Below are 21,830 nucleotides of genomic sequence, written 5' to 3'. Positions count from 1 at the left end.
CAGCTGATTTCTTACCATTTGGATAAAAAGCCCTGTAGCCCTTTTCTCCGTAGGCTAGGTCAAAATGTAGTTCCCTGTCTGTCCATCCCTTGCTCATCACATATTATGTAAATGCCTGGTGCTGTCTATCCCTCCAACTGTTTGGTTCCAGCACAGATACCTGCTAGGGTGGGAGGGGTTGGATGCGGTCAGGTCCTTTCTAGGAAACGTTCAATCCTGCAAGCTGCTGGCCACCTTCAGGGCTTGTTTGGCACCTGGGTGGATCAGACCCTAAGGGCTGTTGACCAAAGAGTTAAAAATACCCTGTGGGGCCCATGCCTGTCTGTTTTCAATGTATGTTGCCCTTTCCATTTATCCATGCCCCTGTCTCACTCACTAGCCCACCGTAGGGGGAGCATGTGTTTTGGGCCTTGGCTCCCATGGGCAGATGTGTATTATTACAGCTGAGGCTGGCTTCAGCTGTGGGAGAGGGAGCGCGGAAAGTGTGTGTTTTTTTCTCTGCTCAGCTCAGAGGATGTTTCCCCTTCCCCTGAACTCTGTGATCAGAGATAGGTTGGCAGGGCTCCCAGCTGCTGTCTGGAGGGGACGTTCGCTAGACTTGTCAATGCCTGTTTAAATGGGTCAGAAAGTGGAGAAGAGCTGTGAGGAAGCAGGTGGCTTAGGTTTGTGAGGCTCTGGACAAATTGTTTGGTTTGTGGGCTTCGGTCCATATAGGGTTTGTAGCCTGGAGGTTCAGGTTTAGACAAGGCCCTCTCAAAACTCAAAGCAAATTTGGCTCAAAGGTCACTGGGAGGCTCTCTTCCAGATACAGTGGAGACACGCCCCTGATGAGTCTGTTTACCTGTGCCTGCCTTTTTTTTTGTACTTTATAAGCTCCATGGGGAAGAAGGGTCCTTGTTTGTACATGAGCAAGGACTTGGTGATGTGAAGGAGTGTGCTTCAAACAAGAACAGTGCCTTATTTCCAATTGAAGGCAACCATCCGGGCTTGTCAGCTCATTACAGCTTCTTCTCTGGCATTTAAAGAAGATTAAAAGGCAGATGTAATTTGCAATGATTTGTCTCACGGGTTGGGGGGGGGGGGGAATCCAACACCTCTCCGATTAGTGAGATCGATTTTGAAGCTCTTTCACAACGCAGCTCATATGTCAGATGAGCCTTCTGGCCATCTCTGCCTACTGGAATGAAAGGATGGGGGGGCGTTTGGCTGTGGAACAGACAACAGGATGGGGGTTCACAGCCAAATTCAAGGACAGGAACTGTGTGTGTCACTCATCACTGCGAAATAATGGCCAAGCCCCTCCTCAGCTGCTATGGGAATAAGGCAATGCAAGAAGTCTTTGATCTGGCCATGTAGAGACTTGTTACAAGGAGATCAAAATTACAGCTCCAGTAATTCACTAGGGGGTGGGGGAAGTGTCCTCATTAGCGCTCTGTGGGTCTTTTTGCTTTGTTCCGGGGGTGTTAATTACACTGCAGTGCAAAGCCACGCTTGTTTAAGCACCTACAGTGCCATTGGCTCACCAAACTACACTGAAAAAATGCCCCGCTATGGAATCATAGGACTGGAAGGGACCTCGAGAGGTCATCTAGTCCGGTCCCCTGCACCCATGGCAGGACTAAGTATTATCCAGACCGTCCCTGACAGGTGTCTGTCTAACCTGTTCTTAAAACTCTCATTATGTTCCAGAGTCCTTCCTTTTGTTTAAACTAGACGCTGAATCTCCTTCCCCTGCCAAAGGGAGAGGGGTGTCCCCAAGTGCTGCACGAAGGGGAGCAATGGAACAGCTTGTTACACTTTTATTTTATTTTTTAAATTTTATTTCAAGCCAATGCATAGCAGGAGAAGGTGCTAATGAGACACAGGGGAGTCTCTCAGACACCGGCACATCAGGGTAAGGCCCACCTGGGATGGCAAACTCCTTTTGCTGAACGCTTTATCATTGTGGGGTTGGGAGGTCAAGTGTTGGAAGGTTTTTGTGCCGCTTTGGAGAGACTACAAAGCAAGAAGGCAAGCAATAGAAAATCCACTGGGAACAGTGGGTGAAACGGGAGCAGAGGGTAAGAAATTAGGTGAAAACACCCAGAGGGAATGTGACTAATGGAAAAAAGTGGGGAGAGGGAAATTCTAACTGTATTCCATAGAGAGGATACCCACTCTTGTCAACCTGGCATTCGGGGCCTTCTTCTGCCTTTAGCACATAGCACAGTGCTCCTGTTACCTAAGCCCCTGGTTCCCAACCTTTCCCCTGCCATGACCACTCCCACCCCTCCCCTGCCATCTAGCCAGGACCAGGCTGGAACATCTTCCCATTTCACATTATGGAAAGGGCAAGGTGGGGGAAACCCCTGATGCCAGTTTGCTGCCCTCTCTGGCGGGTTGCAACCCCTGAATTGAGAACCCATGAGCTAGGCAGCCCCTCTTTGGTTGTCATTTTAAATTTGATGAGCTCTTAGAATTTTTAAGGACAAGAAAAAATGGTTCATGGATGAGATTATATCTTTGTGAATTCCCCAAAAGTTCTTTGCAAAGTTCATAATGCCACAAACCCATTGAGGTTCTCCCCTTCCTCTGCCTGATCTAGTCAACCACAGTGGAGAACGCGTGTCTGTTAGTAAAAAGAAGAGGAGTACGTGTGGCACCTTAGAGACTAACGAATTTATTAGAGCATAAGCTTTCGTGGGCTACAGCTCACTTTAGGTATTCATGTGAAAAGTTGAATCCTGCTGAAGAGCAAATATACTCTAGGTAGCAGTGCTTCAGAGAGACTGTAATGCACCTGGCCTTCAGTTTGTAATACAGGATCTAGAAAGGGAGCATTCCTTGTATCCCTGGGAGGTTCTGTTCAGTGTGAACATTCAGTCAGTTCCCATATTGATGCAAAAAGATAAACGACAGCAGCAGTTACTGGTAAATATGCTCTCGTTTTCACCTGCAAAATGGCAGGTGCAACTCCCCTCAGGCACTTTCAGTAACCCGCAGTTCTCCAGAAATGAAACCTGAACAGTCCCAAGTGATTTTCAAAGAATACGATTCACTTCCCCAACACTGAAATGCAGCCACCTCTGCTTCGCGCAGCATTACTGTGCATTAACAGCAGCGCAAAAAGTGAGGTGGGAAGAATCTTCCCTGCAGCTGAACCTGCAAGGGGAATTTCCGCTAGGTAAGAACCCGGGCTGGAATCTGGCCGTGATACAAAGACCACACCTTGCCTAAGGCTAGGTGCTATTGGATCTTCAGTAATTGTTTTATGTCGCGTTCAATTAATAGACATAAGCAGATCCTCCGCCAGCAGAATTTCCCCTCGCACCACTGTGCAGCACGGTAACTCAGGGACCCCAGCAAAACATTAGGCAGCAGCTGTCGCTTTAAGTTGACTTGCCATTGAAATTAGTGGGGCTGATGGGATGGAGTAGGAGTATTTACGCGTATGTACACCGGGTTCATGCGTGTGCAGAAGCGGGAAAGTGAGCAAGATGAAGAAACCCCTGTCGAAGTCCAGGGTTCTCAAGTGTCCTAAATGTGGCCAAAATAAATGTTGGGGACGCAGCCTAGTGCACTGGCCTAAAACTCAGGAGATCAGCGCTCTTAAGACAAGGGCTGCCACCACACCCTGCTCTGTGACCTCAGGCAAAACACTTCCCTTGCCTGTGCCTCCCACCCTCTGTCTGCTCGGAGCAGGGATACTCTCTTGCTGTGTCTAGACAGCACCTAGCACGGTGGGGCCCCAGACCTCAATTGGTGCCTTGAGGCCCTACTGCCAGACAAATAATCCTTTGTGAGGGCCCCATTTGGATTGGCGCAGGAGTGCGCGTCGGTGTGTTTTTGCATGTGCAGTGAGTGTGTCTGCTCGCACAGTAGCTTACAGCAGTGATGGCAGAAGTCAGCCAGGGAGGCAGTGTAAATAACAAGTGGCCTTTCTTTTCTTCCCATCCGTAAGGGTTGGAATCCTGAGCCGATCTCTGCTGCCTTGTCATGCCGCATGGCAATGGAGCTGTTAGAGAATAATCTTCTCTGTCTTTGAGCTGTGGGTTTTGATAATAGGAAGCTCAGTGCAATGTTCAAATAAAGAAAGGTCTTGTACAGTCCAATTAGTCAGGTGTTGGGGGGTGGGGGGAGGAGGGGAATGAGCTGATCAGAAGCTGACAGATTCAGTAGAACGTGGGTGTGAGTCTCTGCACGGAGGATGCAGAGTGTGAATTGAAACGACATTTTCTAGCCGGCATTTACCATTTGTTTGCCAGTAGCACACAGAGCCCCAGCCACAATCCCCATTGTGCTGGGCGCTGGATGGGGATGTAGAAGTAAGAGACAGACGAGGAGCTTATACTCGAAATAGACAAGACAGACAAAGGGTGTGTGGGTGGGAAACAGAGGACAAGGAGGGGAAAGGTCTCACCCAAGAGCACAAAGCAGAACAGGGATCAGAACCAAGGTCTCCTGAGTCCCAGGCCAACGTCTCGTCTGCTAGGCCTGCTGCCTCTTTGATTATTGGTCAGGTTGTTTGTTTTTACCCCTCAGAGGCTGAAATAACTTTTCTCACAGTTTCATCCCCACTGCCATTTGCAAGAACTTGTTCATTATTGTGGAGCTACTCTGGAAAATTAGTTTAATAGATTTTAGGGCCAGCAGAGACTCTTACGGTCGTCTAGCCTAACGTCCTGCATAACACAGGACCGAGGATTTCGTCCAGCAGTTCCTCCAACAACCTGTGGTTGAATTAGGGCACGTTCCTCACAGAGAGAGACAATCCTGATTTGAAAACTTGAAAAAGATTTAAGTGATGGTGAATTAACAACATCCCTTGGTGGTGATAATTAACAGTGTGTTGTCATGGTAGGATTGCTCGTGCGTATTGGGCTGCATGCTCTAGTTCATTGTTTTCAGGATTACTCTTAATAATACAAGTGCTGCTGTTGAGTTGCTCACATGCATTTGTGGACACACACTGGCCATTATCTAAGTGGATGGTATAACCTCACCTGAGGCCGTGGGACATGCCTGGTAACATGATACTGTTTTTATGGCTTCTTGCTTTACTTTCTAGTGAAGAATAGACATGAATGGGAGCATTCAGGACTATAGACTTATACTGAGCACCTGCAGTTTGTCCCACTCTGTATGAGAATTTGCCTTTCCCAACTTGCTTCAACACGCGCTCTGTGTACTGTGTAGAGTCAAATGCTCACCCCACTTATGGGGTATGGCTTCATTAGCAATATGATGACAAAGTTCAGGTCAAACTTTTCCCCCAGGTTTAGCTGCCTATACAGTTCCTCTCTCACATCTGCTCAGCCCACACCCTAAATCCCCTCTCACCAGAGAGCAATTTTTGCTTTATATCCAAGTGAGATAAGGAGACCCATACCTCAAATGAGTCAGCCGAACCCACTTAACCCTTTCTCCTCAGGATCAACCCCTAACAGAGCTGGGGTGTTATAACATGTGTATGTGTTATTTAAACACTCTTGTCCATGGACTTGCTGCTTAAGCCAAGCATTTGGGGATTAATCAATTTGACTGTACCCAACATTCAAGCTGATTGAAAAATATCAGTTGTTTCTCATAGGAACTTTTGAAAATGTTTTTATTCTTCAGAATTTCCTTTGAAAATGTTTTGGCTTTTTGAAAAGTAAAAATGTTGGTGTGTTTGTTTTCTCAGAAAGTGAAACCAAACTTTTGTTGTTTAAAAAAAACTGGAGAAGTTTCTAGCAATGATGAAAATTTTCTGTGAATGTTTTTGTTTTGTTGAATAGCTCTTTTCATGGTTTTTTTTTGTTTGTTTTTTTTTAACAGTATTTTAACCAACTCTGTCCTGTATGTGCTGGTAGCAGCCTGGCCACAGACATCCCCATGGTGTATGGCCCTACTCCCCCTCTCCCATCTAAGGGCCACATTCTGCATTCCTTAACAGAGCCAAACTCAAGTTGGTAGGGGAACAAACTTTCCATACACTCTTAATTTAAATAATACATTTATCTGCATTAATTGTAGCTTTTCCCACCATAGCTTACTGCTATCTTATTTTCCAAACTGTGTGAGGATATGGGCCTGGCTGAGCCATGAAATTGAATGAATAAAATAATCATGATCTTTTAGCAGATCTGAATGTGAACAAGATGTGTGTGGAGGTGTGTGATGTGGAGAAAAAGCTTCTTATGCAGGATGTATTAAATATGCATCTACTGCAATATATATGGGCATGAAGCTTCAGCCGTTAAGAAACTCCAGCTACTGCAGAGTGCTAGAACATGTCTCCTCAGCAACATGGACTACTGAGACCACATCAGACTTGCCCTCTGTTTTCTACACTGGATTCCCACAGAATTTCAAGTTCAGGGTCTCGGTTCTTATCGTCAAGGTGCTCCATGGTCTGGGCCCAAGATATTTAAAAGAACTTAAAGCGCCGGGATGAAAACCATGGTTGACAGTCTTGCTTCTCTGGCACAAGGGAGCTCTCCATGATAAGTATATAGCTCAGGTCTGTGCACAAGACAGAGTATTCACTGGTGCTGGTGTGAGACACTGGAATGAACGTCCCCATGGACTAAGGGCCATCACACACCTTCCCACCATTTGCTTCAAGTGCAAGGTGCATTTCTTTAACCACCCTTCTGTAGCATAGATACAATGCAGTGTGCGGGTGCCTGTGTGAAAAACATGCTACCAAAACAAGATTATCTCCTGCACAAGCTTCCCACGCCCCACTGTGAAAGGATGAGAGAGCAAACCCATGACAGATGCTACTCACATTACTTCATGCACTACCGGAAGGTGCTCAGATACTGCAGTGATAAGCATGATATAAAAACCTGTATAGACTAGAGTAGTACTGTGTTTACACTCATTTCTAATGTGTGGATAGTTTAAAAAATATTAAGGCCAGAAGGAGGCCACTATGATCATCTAAACTGGCTTCCCGCATAATGCGGGCCAGAAAATTTCACCTTGATGGTTCCTGCGTGAAGCCCAACAGCCTGTGGTTGAACTGTTGGGGTATAATATATGTATTGTATATAGAAAGCTTCACTGAGAATATTAAGCCTGCAAAATTGGGTCATGACTGTACTATAAGCTCCATGCAGGACCTCATTGAAGTAATTGGAGTTCAGTGGGGTTGCAGGGGGGTCTGTCCTTGCAAAGCACATTGTAAGATCAGGGCTTTAATACTCGAACGTCAGGAAAAATCAAAGTTAAGGTTTCACACATAACCTTAACTCTGCCCCAGTGCCCAAAGCAGCTGGGGCAGGCCAGAGACTCCAGCCCTTTTGTCTGCAGTTGCTTCAAATACCAGTTGTGTTTGCTGTTCCTGTAACATTTTCATGTTTGTTTTTCATTTAATTTCATTTCTGTTTCCTGCTACTTGCAGAAGGCTAAGTAAGTCACCTTTTTCGTCGGACATTTTGGAGCAGAATTCTTGTGTCCATGTGTGATCTTATGAAAATCTTCAGGAATAGACAGGCAAAATGTTTCTGATACTTTAATGGGAAAGCTTAATTGGGTCTCCCCTGCCTGAATGATTGTCTCCATAAGTGCATGACTGACCTTGCATAGAGTTCTCAAGAAAAATTTTAAGCCTTGCTTTGCATAAATTGAGAATTAGAAGAGAATTTGGTTACCACACGATCTATTCCTTGTGCAGGAGATTACCAAAGATCATAGAGGTTTGTAGCAGAGAGGAGTTTGTGATTTACTGAATCAGGGAGCGACTCTGGTAATGATACATGTGGGCATGTTTCACTCCCTCCCGCTCCGCACCCACCTCTCATAAATTTTGTTGCTATTTAATAGCCTAGAAATAATACATGGCTTCCGACGTCATTGTGCCTGTGTCTATTCTGATTAAAAAACAAATCCTTCATCAGTTATCAAAGAAATTGCAGTGCTGGGGAAAGTGATTTCTCCCAGGGAATCCGCTTAATTTCCAACGGGTTCATTTTTAGATTGCGTAAAGTGATGTGCATTTAAAGAGGTGTGACATTCGGGAGGCGCAGCCTCCTAGTTGTTCCCCCAGGCCCGACTGGTGCGTCAGACGATTTTCCATTGTAGTTGGTTTGAACAAAGGATGTCCGCAAGAGAGGTGGGCCAGATGTTTGTTCAGGGATTAGAAATTTCACCAAAAAATGCGTTCCTCAGGGCTCTGAATGTCTTTCTGAATGTGGGTCATATTCAGCAAATAGTTTTGGTCGGGGGAAAAAACCTGCGGGGGGGGGAACCCTGGAAATGTCATTTCCAAACAAAATGTCTAAAGGAACCGTTTGGACAAGTTTTGAAATGAAATGTCCATTTGAACTGACGCTTCGGTTAGCAGATGTTGTTTAGAAAATGTCGACATTCCGAATGTTTTTCGTTCCCTTTAATTCATTGTGAAAACCAAAAAACCCCACCCCTCCTGGTTTGTTGCCAAACTGAATTTTTCAGATTTTTTTCGTTTGGCCACTGAACTCAAAAATCCATTCTTCGCTCAGCTCTGATCAGCCGAGCCTGCTCCCAATCTGGCCAACCAGGCCTCTGTGGGGTCAAGGAACATTGTGGAATGTGCTTGTTGACCCATTCAGCAAAGCACTTAAGCACACGCTTAACATTAAGCAAGTACTTAAAGCCAAATAACATCAATAGGACTAAAGCATGTTAAGTGCTTTGCTGAATCGGGGCCTAGGAGAGCACCCAGCACAGGATGCTGCCTGGGGTGTGTTCAGGCGCCCAGTGAAGTCAATTGGGGAAGCTTTATGTTGACTTTAGTGGGCTTTGGGTCAGGATTCAGGTGCTGGTAGAGGGGATTGACCCCCTTTCCTTACTCACACACTAGCATGATACATGGAAAAAAGATCGTTAATTTCTGGGGGCTCCAACCTTCCAATTTATCTTCCTCCCAACATGCAATCTCAGTTAAGTAATTTTGAAAAGAATAATCCCCGTTAGAGAACGGCATACATCCTCCGATGTCGAATAACGTGATGTAGACGCTAATCTTTGTCTACAGATCCCCCATGTGTCTAATAAAATGGCTGAAAAACAAAGAGGAGAAGCAAACAGCAGTGTGCCCTCTTCAGAGTGATTGCACGATTCTTAGATTGTTGTGCTCCCAAACCAGAGAGTTACCCACCAAGCACGAGAGAAGAGAGCATTTGTGCTGATGTAGATGTCTGTCTCTTAAGTGAGAGACAATAAAGCCAACTTGCAGACAAAGATGCGCTTTGTAAAGCGGACCTGGGCAAAGTTACCTTTTGAATGTGATTTCCTCCCCTCCCCCCAAAAAAGTGTGTGTGGGGGGAAAGGGGTGCTAAAGAAACAGAAATAATTGGTGTGGGGAAAACCAAGAGCCCCTTTGTATCAAACTGAGGCTTTGTATGAGTTAGGAAATGTCTTTCTCTTGATTACCTTTCACTCTAATTAGTAGCAAATCTCTCTCTGGATTTGGCTGCAAATAAAATCACAGGCTGAATGGGCTGGAGCTGTCACTAGAGGAGAACCCTGACTCCCCTTGTTCCCTGTCCCCCATCCCTTTAAAGCAACCAAAGTACTTGATACTAGGAAAAGTTGACCAAGTCCCATTAAATGAGGGGAGCCAGGCTCTTAATTAGAATCGTGGGAGGTCTGCTTGGCACATGTTCTTGGGACCCCTCGCTGACTAGGACAAAGGTCCCATGTCCATTTCCTGAGGAGGAGTGAGAAAAGGGACCATGGAACGTCTAATTAGGGAGGTAATTAAGGGACAAGTTTTCATGGGCGTTCAGAATGTTTTATAGCTGCTGCCATTTTTTGACAAGTCTACGGACGTCAAGTGTCGGTGCTATTGTTTCGATGCCGAGTTTGCACTGCAGTGAAATGAACCGTTGTATGGACAGATCAAAATGCTGGGTCAATGATCTGTGCTTTGGGAGATGCCTGGCATTTACACTCAGAGCGCTGTGAATGGTTGGGAAGAGCGATTGTTCCAAATTTCCAGTTGCAGCTACAGTATGTCTATTCTTAAGCCTTGGGGAGAACCGTGTATCTGTATTCCCAGTGCCCTTTGTTCAGGCCAGTTGTAATGGAAACGTAAACAACTGTAGTTTTCTAAGAAGAGCTTCGCCCAACCATCTCCGGCTTCATTTGATTATTCTTCAAGACGTTGCCATGCAAAAATCGGGCCTGGTCCATGGGTAATTAGAATCGGGCATGGTCCATGGGTAATTAGAATCCAGACCAAATAGGTACATGTGGGAAATATTTGTGTAGTTATTTCAAATGCTATTTGCTTTGGTAGGACCAACAGTGTCCCAAACTCTCTGATGTACTAAGGATTGTACTGAAACAGTTCTATTAGGAAGAAGGGGCACCGGGAAAGTCTTCATTTGTAAATACCATCTGTCAGCTAGTTTTACACATTTAGATGCATATAATAGCATTTGGTGGTCTGATTCCCCCCCCCACCCCCCCGGAGGTGCTGGGAGCCTGCAGGTGGTGTTTTCACTTGGAGCTACAGATGCTCAGGATCTCTGAAAATTAGACCCAGAGACCATCTTTGTGGATGTAGTGCTCCTCTGCTGAGAAATATTGCCTAGCACTAAAAGCAGGGGGCTGGGTATTGGGATTCCTGGCTTCTAACAGTTCTCCTGCTGACTTTCTCTGTGACCCTGGGCATGTCCCTTCGTTTCTCTGGGCTTCACTTTATCCATTTCTAAAATGGGGATAATGACGCTTGACCTGGGATATTGTATGAGATTTAATTGATGTTTACAATGTGCTCTATGATTTGCAGCTGAAATGTGTAAATACTGTAAATATGTAAATACTGAACCATGTAGGCAAATCTATTAAGGTACAGAAAGTGGATTGGAAACTAATCTTGTGCTGTAACATTGGGAAGGGATATTTATTAAAAGGGAAGTTACGTTTTCCTGCATCCAACTCATCTTCCAGGGCAAGTTAAGACTAATTCAGCACTGGGAAGCAACTGCTCATGAGCGATTGTGTTTCTCGGTATGTTTCCTTTGACAAATAGATGGATTGGTTACTCCTGTTTGAAGGAAAAGTCATTAGGGGTAAGTGATTACGTTCCCTTGCCAAACCAAACGCTCACTGAATTGACACTGGTGGCCGTAATGCTCCAGGATCAATCACACATATGTCCAAGGACTTAGTGTTGCCAAGTAGGTTTGTTTTCAGGTTTGCTTCGTTTTTAACATGGAGGCAGCTTGCTGCCACTTGGGTCTGTTCACAGCTGTCGTGAGTTGCCTTCTGTGTAAAGGGGCATAAAGTCTTGCATGGGCTACTCCTGCGGCTGGTCTGCATGCTTGTCTGTGAGTCTGTTTGATGTGTGAGGGAAGGAAGGAGCCCATGATGTCGTCGTCGTCGTCGTGAGTTTGTTTTATTTGTCTGTGTCACGGCAGCCGCATCCCCATCGTGTTAGGTGCTGTGCAAATGCAAAACAGAGCCCTGAAGAGCTCCCAATCTAAGCACAAGAGAAGAGATGGCAGGTGCATACAACACACAGACGAGCAGGGAGCACACCATGGCCATGAGATGCTAATACTCACTCTTCTCCCCTTACCTGCACAGTAAGGACCATGTTCTGTGCTTACAGGCCTGGACCCAGCTGCTGGAGGGGCGGTGGTATGTGTTGGTAAAGTGGGAACAGATTTCAGTGTCTGTCTATAATTGATGGAAGACCCCTTGAATAGCTAGAGCTGTGGCACTGTGTCATCTCCTATCTGAGGTTTAGTTTTAGTTGTGATTTCTGCCAGGCCCAGCCTCCCTGCTCTTCTACACGGTGCTAATGGAGAACCCTTTATAACTTGCTGGTGTAGATGCCTCTCCTCTGCTGCCCCCATTCAAGGCTTGTTTGATTCCACACTTTGAAGTGTTTTGTCCCTCAGGGTGAGACCTTCTCAGGTGTTGATGAAAGCCAAAGAGAACACACTTTAACCTCCCGAGCGATGCCTTCTCGTAATCGCCGTGACAGATTAAAAGGTTCTTGTCTGATTGTCTCAAAGGATTCTGGGTCCTCCAGTGAAGCAATAGGAGTCCGGTGTCAAGGAGGGTAGAAAGTCCCTGGCCATTAGTGGGTTAGGCACTGAATTCCCAGATGGATACTGGGTACAAAGGAGACAGAAACGGCACGATGTGTTTGTGGCTGGGAATGGCTGAGAGAAAGGGGTGTGATTCTCGTTTACGCTTAGGGTTTGTCCACATGGGAAAACTGTCCCAGTGGTACAGGCAGCGTTATACCAGTATAAGCCTCATGCAGACACTCTTATTCTGGTAAGAGAGTGGTGGGGTTTTTTTTTGGTTTAACTTAAACCCCTTCCCAGGGACCATAGCGAAACCAGAAAAAACGCACCATGGATGTGCATGTGCATATGAGATACTGGTGTAACTATAGCTATTTACAGTCACACCTGAGAGGATCCTGAAAAAACTCCCCTGTAGAGAAGACCTAAGGTCCATTTATTCCACTCTGGCAGTGTAACGGTGACTTAGCGTGGGAGCATATTATACCTGCCCCCACTTTACACCGCTTTGATAGCGTAGAGCGGCTTCAAAGGGGACTTGGTGTAAATGAGAATCAGGCCCCCGGGGTAAAAACCTCAAGATGAAATGTGTCTTATTGTTTTGCCAAAACTAGCAGGCTTCAAATAGGAGGGAGGTGAGGCTGCGGGTGACTGATAAATGGCAGCAGGAAGCATGTTCTGTAATTTGTCCATCACTGGTTTACTGCAAGCTTGGCATTCTTGGTTACGACTGAATTACCCGGAGCGTGGCTGCTTACCTGAATGATCAGTGCCGCTCTGATCTGCAAACTCAGGCTGGAAGCCTCTCTCTGGAGCAGCCGTTCAACAGTTCCATTTCCAGTCCCAGCCAAAGCCCAGTTTTGCGCTGGCTGCTGCAAAAATGACAAGCCCCAAGGGGTAAAAAATGTAATGAACTGTTACAGAGCTGAAAAGGGGTTCCTTACCATCGTGGGTTTGGCTGTAGGTTTCGGAAGGGGGTGGCAATCAGAGGTTCTTAACTTATTCAGACAGATTCATCCTGATAATTATTTGTCTACATAGCATCATAAACACGCCTGGCACTTAACAATGCTGACCCAGCTTGAGGACTTTAAAAGCCAGGGGCAGGAGTAGGGTGACCAGACAGCAAGTGTGAAAAATCGGGACAGTGGATGCTGGGGGGTAATAGAAGTCTATATAAGAAAAAGACCCCAAAATCAGGACTCTCCCTATAAAATCGGGACATCTGGTCACCCTAGGCTGGCATCTCAGATGGTGCAAACCAATATTGCTCACTGACGTGACTGGAGCTGCGGCATTTTGTCCTAGCTGAGGATCTGGCTTCTGCAAGTTTCCATTTCCAGGGTGGGAGTTCAAAAGGGAATCTGATGACAGTTGCCTAGAAGATCCAAGCCTGTAGCCTCTCTTAGCTATTAAGCTGGGCGCACACTGCTAACCCGAGGACAGAACAGGCCTTTCAAGTTTCCCCTCTCGTGTTTAATTACTTTCCATTGAGTTTGTCTTTGATAAAATGCCTCTAACCTAACCTTTCTCTAGAGACTTACGGGTGGGGCTACGCAGGGGGGCCGTCTTCAGTCCTGGCCGACGGACTTGGCCTTGTTTCCCTTCATAATTATTTTTTTTTCAAGCAGACACTGGTCTGGGAACAAGCACACTGCTCGGCTATCCAGCACTCCTGGATCAAGAGGCGCCATTGGTTTGAGAGACAGCTGCCCATTAACAACATAATCTGCTCTTTAACGAAGTGAATTCTGACTCTGAAGGGCTGCGGAGCAGATTGGCAGAATCATTTCGATCCCCCAACCCCAAATGGAACAGGCTTCAAACCCATAGAACCTAGCGGATGAGTTACTCCTCTTGATCACCTCCCCTCTCGCCCCTCCAAATGAGCCAGGCCTGCCTTACTGCTCTGCTTTCCTTCCTCTTCCTCCCCAGCCACCCAACCCCCAGTGAAGCCAATGGTTCAATCCCGTTTACCTGAGTTAGCAGCATTTTTTACTCCTGATCTTATTTCACTTGCAGTTTTATGATGGCAAAGCGGGGAAGAAGCTGCACTGACAATAAACCATAATAACCCGCTGAGGAATGCCCCGGTTGGTTCCACCACCATAGATGTTAGTAAATGTGTCTGCTATGTAGTGAACTTGTTAAATGTTTTAATAGTTTCTCTTTAGGCAATGCAGTAACAAGTATTATACTGAATCTTTATGCTCTTGCCTATGTCGGCTCTGATTGGCCTCTTCAAAGGAGCCTAGAATTGGGTGTCTACCTCCTGAAAATCGCATCCGTGATTGGTGGATCTCAGTCTTTTTCCTATTGGACTTGGATACCCTTGAGACCTATTCATGAAAATCACTATTTAAGAGCTAGGTAGTGTTTAATTATTTAGTTCTAACTGGCACTCGCAGGTCTGGCTGGGTGCGCAGTGCCATGATATTTTGGGACTGCCAGCTCTGCCTTGTGCGTGAAATGTGTGAGTGGGTGAGATCACCTGTAGGTTGGGAGGGGTGTCTGTTGGTTTGTACTAGGAAAAATTGGGCCCCCAAAGTCTGTGGAATCATTTTAAATGGGTCCATGATTTTTTGATTATGGAGCTTTAAAAGGCCAGCAGTCGATTTGGGAGCCTACATGTTCCACTGAGGAAATTTAATGAGAAGGGACTCAATGTATATGGGACAGATCGTCAGGTGCTGTAAGTTGACAGAGCTCCGCTGAAGTCAAGGAGCTGAGCTGAGGATCTGGCCCCTAATGTATCTTTATTGCAGGGTCTCGGGTTTCCAGAGCTCAGCCTTGCTAGCTTGTAGCTTAGACACATGCATCAGCCAAAGGGGCCGGTGAAGAGAGCCTTTCTGGATCAGTTCAGCTTAAGAGGATTTCTTTCATGCCCCACCTTCCTCTTGATGCCTCTTCACATGGAGGGAGCCCGGTGGGAAGGTGGCCTCTGCATGCCTTTGCACCTTGTCTGCTCTACTCTTGGTTTCAGCACAGCTCATCAGCAGTTGATTAAAGCAGTTGTTGGAGCCTCTGCTTTTTGGGGAAATGAATGGCAGGCCACCTGCAGGTGAGAAATTGGTTAGAGTAATAACTTTTAATCTGCTTTCTTGCGGCATTTCTCAGATAATCGCTTCTGCATTTCTGACCCGCTTCCATGCTCAGTCCTAAACAGACACCAATTACTGTTTAGACATTTTTTAAAATGCCTTGGCTCCTTGTTTCTTGCAATAGGAATGTTTGAACAGATGGCAATTGCAAAGTTGCACTAACCCGATGATAGACGTAGCTTTTTGCCCACGGAGCCACCCCTTCTGCCAATTGCTTTCTCCGAAACGTCCGCAGGCCGCAAGACTCGGTTGCAGCTACTCATTAAACACTCTCCAAGATGAGGTGTTTTTTAGTTAAGAATGAAAGGCCAGAGGTAGGAGAGACCATACTTGTGTTTGCATTTGGGGGTGGGATGCTTAAGGCGGACTTTTAGCACCTTCAGATGCAGCAGCTAAATAGTGCTGGGTGTGATGCTGCAGAACCAAAGCCCAAACGTTTTCAGGGTCTGCTGCCTCCTACTGGAGAGTCTTGGCAGCTCTTCTGTTCCAGGCCCATGGCCCTTCTTGAGAGAGCCCTCTGAAGTGTGACGAGGGAGGGACGGAATGGGCTCTGGAGGCTGATAATGGGAGGGGGGGCGGGACTTTGGCTTCCGGGTCTCCAGTTCAAACTCGGCCAAGGTCAAGAAATAACCCAAAACTAAGTATTGTCGAATGGACATGGACTGAATTTGCCATGGGGAGCCACTGAAGCCAAGGACTTAGCAAGATTTTTTAAAATGTTGGGACATGAGTATGGAGAACAGAAATAGCTGGTGTTGCTATAGTCAGTGCTCACAAACTTTTCGGAAGGGATGATAAAGCTCATGCTTCAGGGTTTAAGCCAATCTCTAGCTATTAGAGAGAAGGATAAGGGCTAATGTGGGGGGCAGGTTATTCCACATCTGCTACTGCGGGGTTCTTACACCTTCCTCTGCAGCATCTGGTCCACTCTGGCAGTTCTTGCAGAGAGATTTTATTCTTGTTTTGGCAGTTTTCCTTAATCTACAACGAAAGCCACCGAGGCTGACTGGTACTTGTGTGCTTTATGTATGGGGAACATCATGCTATACAACGAAGTGTGTGAGTCAAGAGACCTTATGTGCCTGGCCTTGGGGGTGTTTCTCTATGTTTAAGAGGAATCTCAGTGCTGCTAAGTAGCACTTATCCTGTCTGTTATTTTAGGAATTGTTGGAGCCTCTACTTCCCTCCCCTGCCGCACCCCGAAGAAATTTTGTCTGATTTGAGCCGAATTAACACACGACATCGCAAAATGAACTCCGGCAGCCTCTTTTTTGAGTTGACTCCATTTGCCTCCGCCTTTATTCTGGCTCAACAAGCCTGAGGGATAATGGGTGGAATGATCTCTCACTTCCTTCGCAGATCCGGTGGGGGGGACGGGACAAAGGTAGTGGGGGATTGTGTTTGCAAGCATGTTAGACTGTCCTGCTTTGTGCTGAGCTTATGCTATTGAAAGCAGAAACACGGTGTGTCTTTCCTCTTGTCAAAGCAGCCCACGGCCTGTTGCTTTGATCAGGAGCATGTGCCTTCTCACTAGAGACCCCTTCGTTGGCCGGCGTATGTCCGCTGCCTGCCGGAGAGAAGTCTACCTGTCTTCCCAGCACTGCCCTTTGGGGACTCTGCGCTGAAGGACTATTCATCAGGGCCACAACGTGTGTGCCAGAGGCCCTAGGAAGAGAGTGCATCACCGGAGCATTTGCATAGCTCCCCCCTCATTGGTTTGGCACTCAGTGAAGCCAGAGTGAGGGCTGACTGTAGCGTCTGGCTGATCGCTGCCTCAGGTGTCCTTAGGCACGTTGAGGTCTGGTTGCGTGTGCGCTTGTTTTAAAAGGGTTTCTTAGGAAAGCCAGGCTGAAGTTTGTTCTGCCCAGTCTAGTCAGCAGAAGTTGTGCTTTAAAGTAAGTATATACGGCAGCTCACTGAGCATATTGCTGGAGGAAGCTTTAAAGTGAGTAGCTTTTGGTATATGCTGTTGGAGGACAAATTCAGGAGGTGGGTGAATATGTAAGGTGGGTTTTAGAGAGAGGGGTCTGTGTGTGTGAGCGAGATCTCTCACCACCCTCTTGCGTTGGTGTTGTACAAACTTTGATGAAACATGGATCCTAACAATCCTTTATAGTTAAAAACCCCAACAGCTCAGTTTTGATGTTGTTGCAGAACAATACGGTCTGTTTCTCTAGTTAAGGATTATTGACCTCTGTTCTGGTAAAACCCCATGGGAAAGATTATTTAAATAGTGTTTCTGATCAAAGGCCATGATTTTGTTAAAAGTGAAAGTATATTTCCAAAGCTCTTTTGCTGTATGAGGTGCTAAAAATGTTATAATGTTAAAAACAACAGGGATTTTTTCAACAGCACATATCGCTTAGGTAAAAAGCTTTGTAAATTTTTTTAAATGTTGGTATTAGGAAATATATCTTTTGATGTAATGATTGTAATATGAATGGAAAAATAAGGCAGAGGTGGGGGGAGGAGCAGGACGGGTATTTTCTTAAATCTTTTAATTTTATTAAAAGAAGTGAGCTGCACAAATGGGAATCAAGAAGTTGCATGTCCTAGAAGAGTCCCTGGGTTGGGTGGTAAGAGACCTAGACAATGTGACTTACTACTTACTGTAAATGGAGGGAAAACATTGTTTGAGGATATAAGATCACAGTTCTTAGAGTTGTGTTGGAGCTGTTTAAATCTAGCATACGCAGTAATATATAGCATGTACAGTACCCTATCGGAGTCTGTAGGTGCTATCATAAAAAAAAGTTACTACAATTAATAATTATGATACCAAGAATATACATTATTTTTCTCTGTTGAAATGTCACCTCCATATTCCACTCCCCTTCCCAATTTCCTTTGCTTTGCTTCTGAGGGATAATTTAAAAAAGAAAAGCAAACAAAGAAAAAGAGAGTTGGAGAGAGTTGTGACAAAGCTGAGAGCTCTCTTTAAATGTCCTATCATCCCCAGGTAAGAGATGTAGCTGTCACTGTGTCTTAATGACCCAGTCAGCGAAGAAGGCAGTCATGGAATATGAAAATCTCCCTGAAATGGGGTAGAAGCATAGAGCCAAACTTGAAGGAGATGAGCCACTGCAGCTCCAATTGGAGTCTCTGGGAGCTGAGGAAGTTCATCTGATGATTTGGCCCTTAATTTTCTGAATGGAAACCGTTCCTCAGCAAATACTGCCTCTTTACAGCTGGGCTGGAGCACCTGGTAGTAACACCAGGGTGCATCACTTGAGACAAAACGTGAGCCCTCGTACAAAAATATTTGAAATGCGTCAAACAGAAAATGTTCGATGATTAATTTCACATTGACTCCAGAGGAGGTGGCATTAAATAACTGATTTTTAGGACCTGATCCCATAGAACTTATTCAAGCAAAGCTCCCGCTGAAGTCAATATGTATTTTGCCTGTAATGAAAGCGCAATCTTGCCCATGTGTCCTGATTCAGGAAAGAACTTAAGCACGTGTTGAAGTCCTGTTGAAGTCAGTGGGGTATAAGGACACACTTAGCATGAGATGGATTTAAGCACATGCTATGTCACTTCTTGAATCAGGGACATAACTTGTAGGATCTCAAAGTCTGTCAGGCTATATTTTGTGGTCCTTACACGTTCCAAACTCCCGTTGACTTCAGTGAAGGTTAATCTGGATTTACAGTGGTGAGAGTGAGACCAGAATTTGATTCATTGTAAGAAATGCCTCCACCACTATAAGCAGACAATATCCCTGACAGCAGTCTGTGTGTTTTATCCTTTGTCAAGTAGAAGTCAGTGGAGTTACTGTAGATTTACACCAATATAATTGACAGAATTTTGTCTGAGGAACCTGCCAATGCTCTTGTTAGATACCGATGTGTACATGAAACTGAACAAATTTATAAGAAGGGAATCCCCACATGTGTACTATAAGGATACTATTTTTAACCATTGTTTATTATTAATACATTGTCCTCGAGGCAAAATGTATAAAGAATTTAAACAACTATATTAAAATAGAATAATCAGCCAGTGTAGTTAGGCCCAAACTGTATTTCTGAAATACATTAAAAATCCGAGACAATTTAAAAATAATAATCCCCAAATCATCATCCTCTCCTGTAGTCTGAGTATAAAGTAATCATGCAAATTCCAAAGCTGTGTTTATGCTTGGCTCATTTGGATAGAGAGGACTATAGCGTATATTCTAGGGATCCCATTAAAAATGTGTCCATAAAAGGATTTGGCTCTTCAGAGATGATTCATGAAAGAGAGAGAGTGCAAAGCATGTTCAGGGAACAGCCACATGAAAAAGCCTATGCAAATGATTTGTGTTCTGTTTCCCTAGTCCCTTGAAGATACAGTGCTCACCAGGTTGGCTGCCCTTCGGGCACAAGCATCCTTGGGATTATGTCATGGAGGAAGAGCATGCAGATTTCCCCCCCCATAATCTCTGAGTCTTCGGGCAAAGAATTCTCTTAATGCCCCAGCTGGAGCTCTGAACGACACCCTCTTTTCAGAAGTAGAGTTATTTTTAACGCACAGAGCGGGAGAATTCTGTGCCTCTGGATTCAGTTGCATGAGTTGTGCGGCGTGGCGGTCACGTTGCATGCTGTGGATTCCTTCCCGGGCCCTGGGGTGGGCAGGGACATGGTCACGTCCAACTTCCTGGAATGTTGCGGGGGAAGCCGACCACGGCAGGAGAGGCAGCAGCGACGGCGGCAACAGCAGCAGCAAGGGTCCCCTCCGCGACCCAGGCGCAGTCGGAGACCTTACCACACGTGGTGTCCCCCCCTGACGAGACCTCTGGAACCAATCCGATGCTACCCAGAAGCGCAGCCCCGCGTGAATCACTGTAGGTATCAAGAGCCATCTTAACTGAGGCTCCCGTGTGGTCAAATGGATTACAGGCTCCCACGAGGGCGTTTTGTAACCACGCGGCCTTTAGACAGGGAAACCGAGGCAATCTACTTGCCTCCTGCAGCGTATTGAGGGTTTCAATGATTTCATGTTTGTAAAGTCCTTTGGAGATACACAGCCCCATGTGAGTGCTAATATTTTTACTTGCCCGTCTGTAGCCATCCGATGGAAAGAGCTTGTTTAACGCCGGGGGCGGGCGGGGGGGAAACATTATCAAACACTGCATCCACTAAAAATTCACATGTACTCTTGGCACAAACAAAACCTGCCTCCGCGCCCATTAAAGCACTTGCCCCAGCACCCTGCTATTAAACTTTCAGTGGTGAGAGGCCCATTCTCGGCATGCAAACGGAGGAGAGGGGAGTGGATCATCAATGTCAATTGGCAAGATTTTATTCTGTAAGCCGTTAGCACTCCCATGGCCTTTTCCTAGGATCTCCACGGGCTTTATAAACCTCTCGTGACCGCTTGCGAAGCAGCTTCACCTCATTTTGCATCCTGACAAATTGAGGCACAGAGAGATTGAGACTGAGGAAAGTTAAGAACAAGTGCAAATGGATCCATGTTTAACCCATGTCTAACCACAGGTGCAGCAGCCATATGGCACTTGCTTTCTGTGTTTTTAAACACTGGTATTTCATTGGAAGATCAGAGCTTTGAAGGAAACTTGCCCAGTGTGCAGATAAGCCCTGTTAGGTGTGTTTTAGTCCCAAGTATGCGAAGCAGCACTCAGCTGGTTAAAATTCTGCCTGCTTTTAGCATGCTCCTCCATGTGAAAAGTCCCCCTTGAGAACTAAAGAGCATAGCAAATTGATGTGGGCCATTAATTCTTCATAGTGGCTGTGAATGGATGGAGTTTTTCTGGGATAAATTATTTACCTGAAAACGAATGGGGAAACTGTGTGAGTCTAAATATTACACGTGGGATTAGCTATCCTAGTCCATTTGATTGGAATACAAGTCACAGCTGCAAGTTTATAGCCTCCAAAACTAGCAGGTACAAGTAAATCGTGGGATATTCTGAGATGCCAAAGCTAACCACTCCTGTCGATATTAATTCAGAGTGCGAGATAATCGCAGTGAGGAATGTTCTCATGCTGTGTTGTAATCCTTCATAAATCTTTAGCCAGACAATGCACAGGAAAATAAGTGTGTGTTCTTGTAGAGAAATACTGCTTAAAACCCTATTATAGGAATAGCTGAGAAGCCTGCACCAGACCCTAGTGTTAGACAATGAGACAGTGACAGCTTCAAAAAAAAATCCTATCAATGTTAGTTTGAATTTTGGAGCAAATTTGCTATGAGCATTTGTTTTTGTTTTTGGTGAATGTCCTGGTGAGTGAATTTATTAGCATTGAGGTTTGTGGGATCAATGAATTCTGAGCAAGTGTTGCAAGAGTGTAAAAAGGAAGGAAATAACAAATTGCAATTGCAAGGATTCTCACCTGAAACCTGATTCTAAGATCTACGCTCATCCAGTGAGAGAACAAAAGCCTGCCACGTGACCTCTATGTTTAATCAAAAAGCCTAGCATTTTGAACGGTGAATCTTCTTTGCAAACCAAATGAGCTACTGACCCAGAATTATCCATCAGCATTATTTGGCAAAGAATTCTGAATGACAAATTCAGGGATATTGTACCCATCTGCTCACGGACAGTTTGTGAACAGAAAAATTCACTGGCTAAAGGCTCCATTATGAATGAGGAGCTGTGTTGTGATGGAGGCCCGGTTGTGGAAGTGAGTGCCCTTCCCCACTACGTGGGCTAAGAGAGAACTTGGAGGTTGCAGGCGATAAATATCTCTCTTTAAACCCCCTCCCTCCCCCCCGTAACTGATGA

The 21,830-nt window shown here is 45.6% G+C and overlaps 1 protein-coding gene across 10 annotated transcripts in view; it reads left to right on the top strand.

The window, feature by feature from the left end:
• DVL1 (dishevelled segment polarity protein 1) overlaps nucleotides 1-21,830 on the top strand; it is a 210,930-nt gene that overhangs the window by 111,753 nt on the left and 77,347 nt on the right. Inside the window, exons 1-3 of one of the 10 annotated variants that reach the window (XM_073317079.1) lie at nucleotides 16,076-16,156; nucleotides 16,259-16,481; nucleotides 19,419-19,925. The exons of 7 other annotated variants lie outside the window; for them this stretch is intronic. In XM_073317079.1, the coding sequence (XP_073173180.1) occupies nucleotides 19,721-19,925 (205 nt within the window). In that variant the 5' untranslated portion in view covers nucleotides 16,076-16,156; nucleotides 16,259-16,481; nucleotides 19,419-19,720. Of the gene's footprint in view, nucleotides 1-16,075; nucleotides 16,157-16,195; nucleotides 16,482-16,513; nucleotides 16,993-19,418; nucleotides 19,926-21,830 lie in introns of those variants that run through there. 2 more of the 10 variants (XM_073317078.1, XM_073317077.1) reach the window with 2 other exon arrangements.

The sequence above is a fragment of the Lepidochelys kempii genome, chromosome 18 (assembly GCF_965140265.1).
Source record: "Lepidochelys kempii isolate rLepKem1 chromosome 18, rLepKem1.hap2, whole genome shotgun sequence".
Classification (NCBI taxonomy): Eukaryota; Metazoa; Chordata; order Testudines; family Cheloniidae; genus Lepidochelys; species Lepidochelys kempii.
This window is presented reverse-complemented; position numbering and strand designations above follow the sequence as displayed.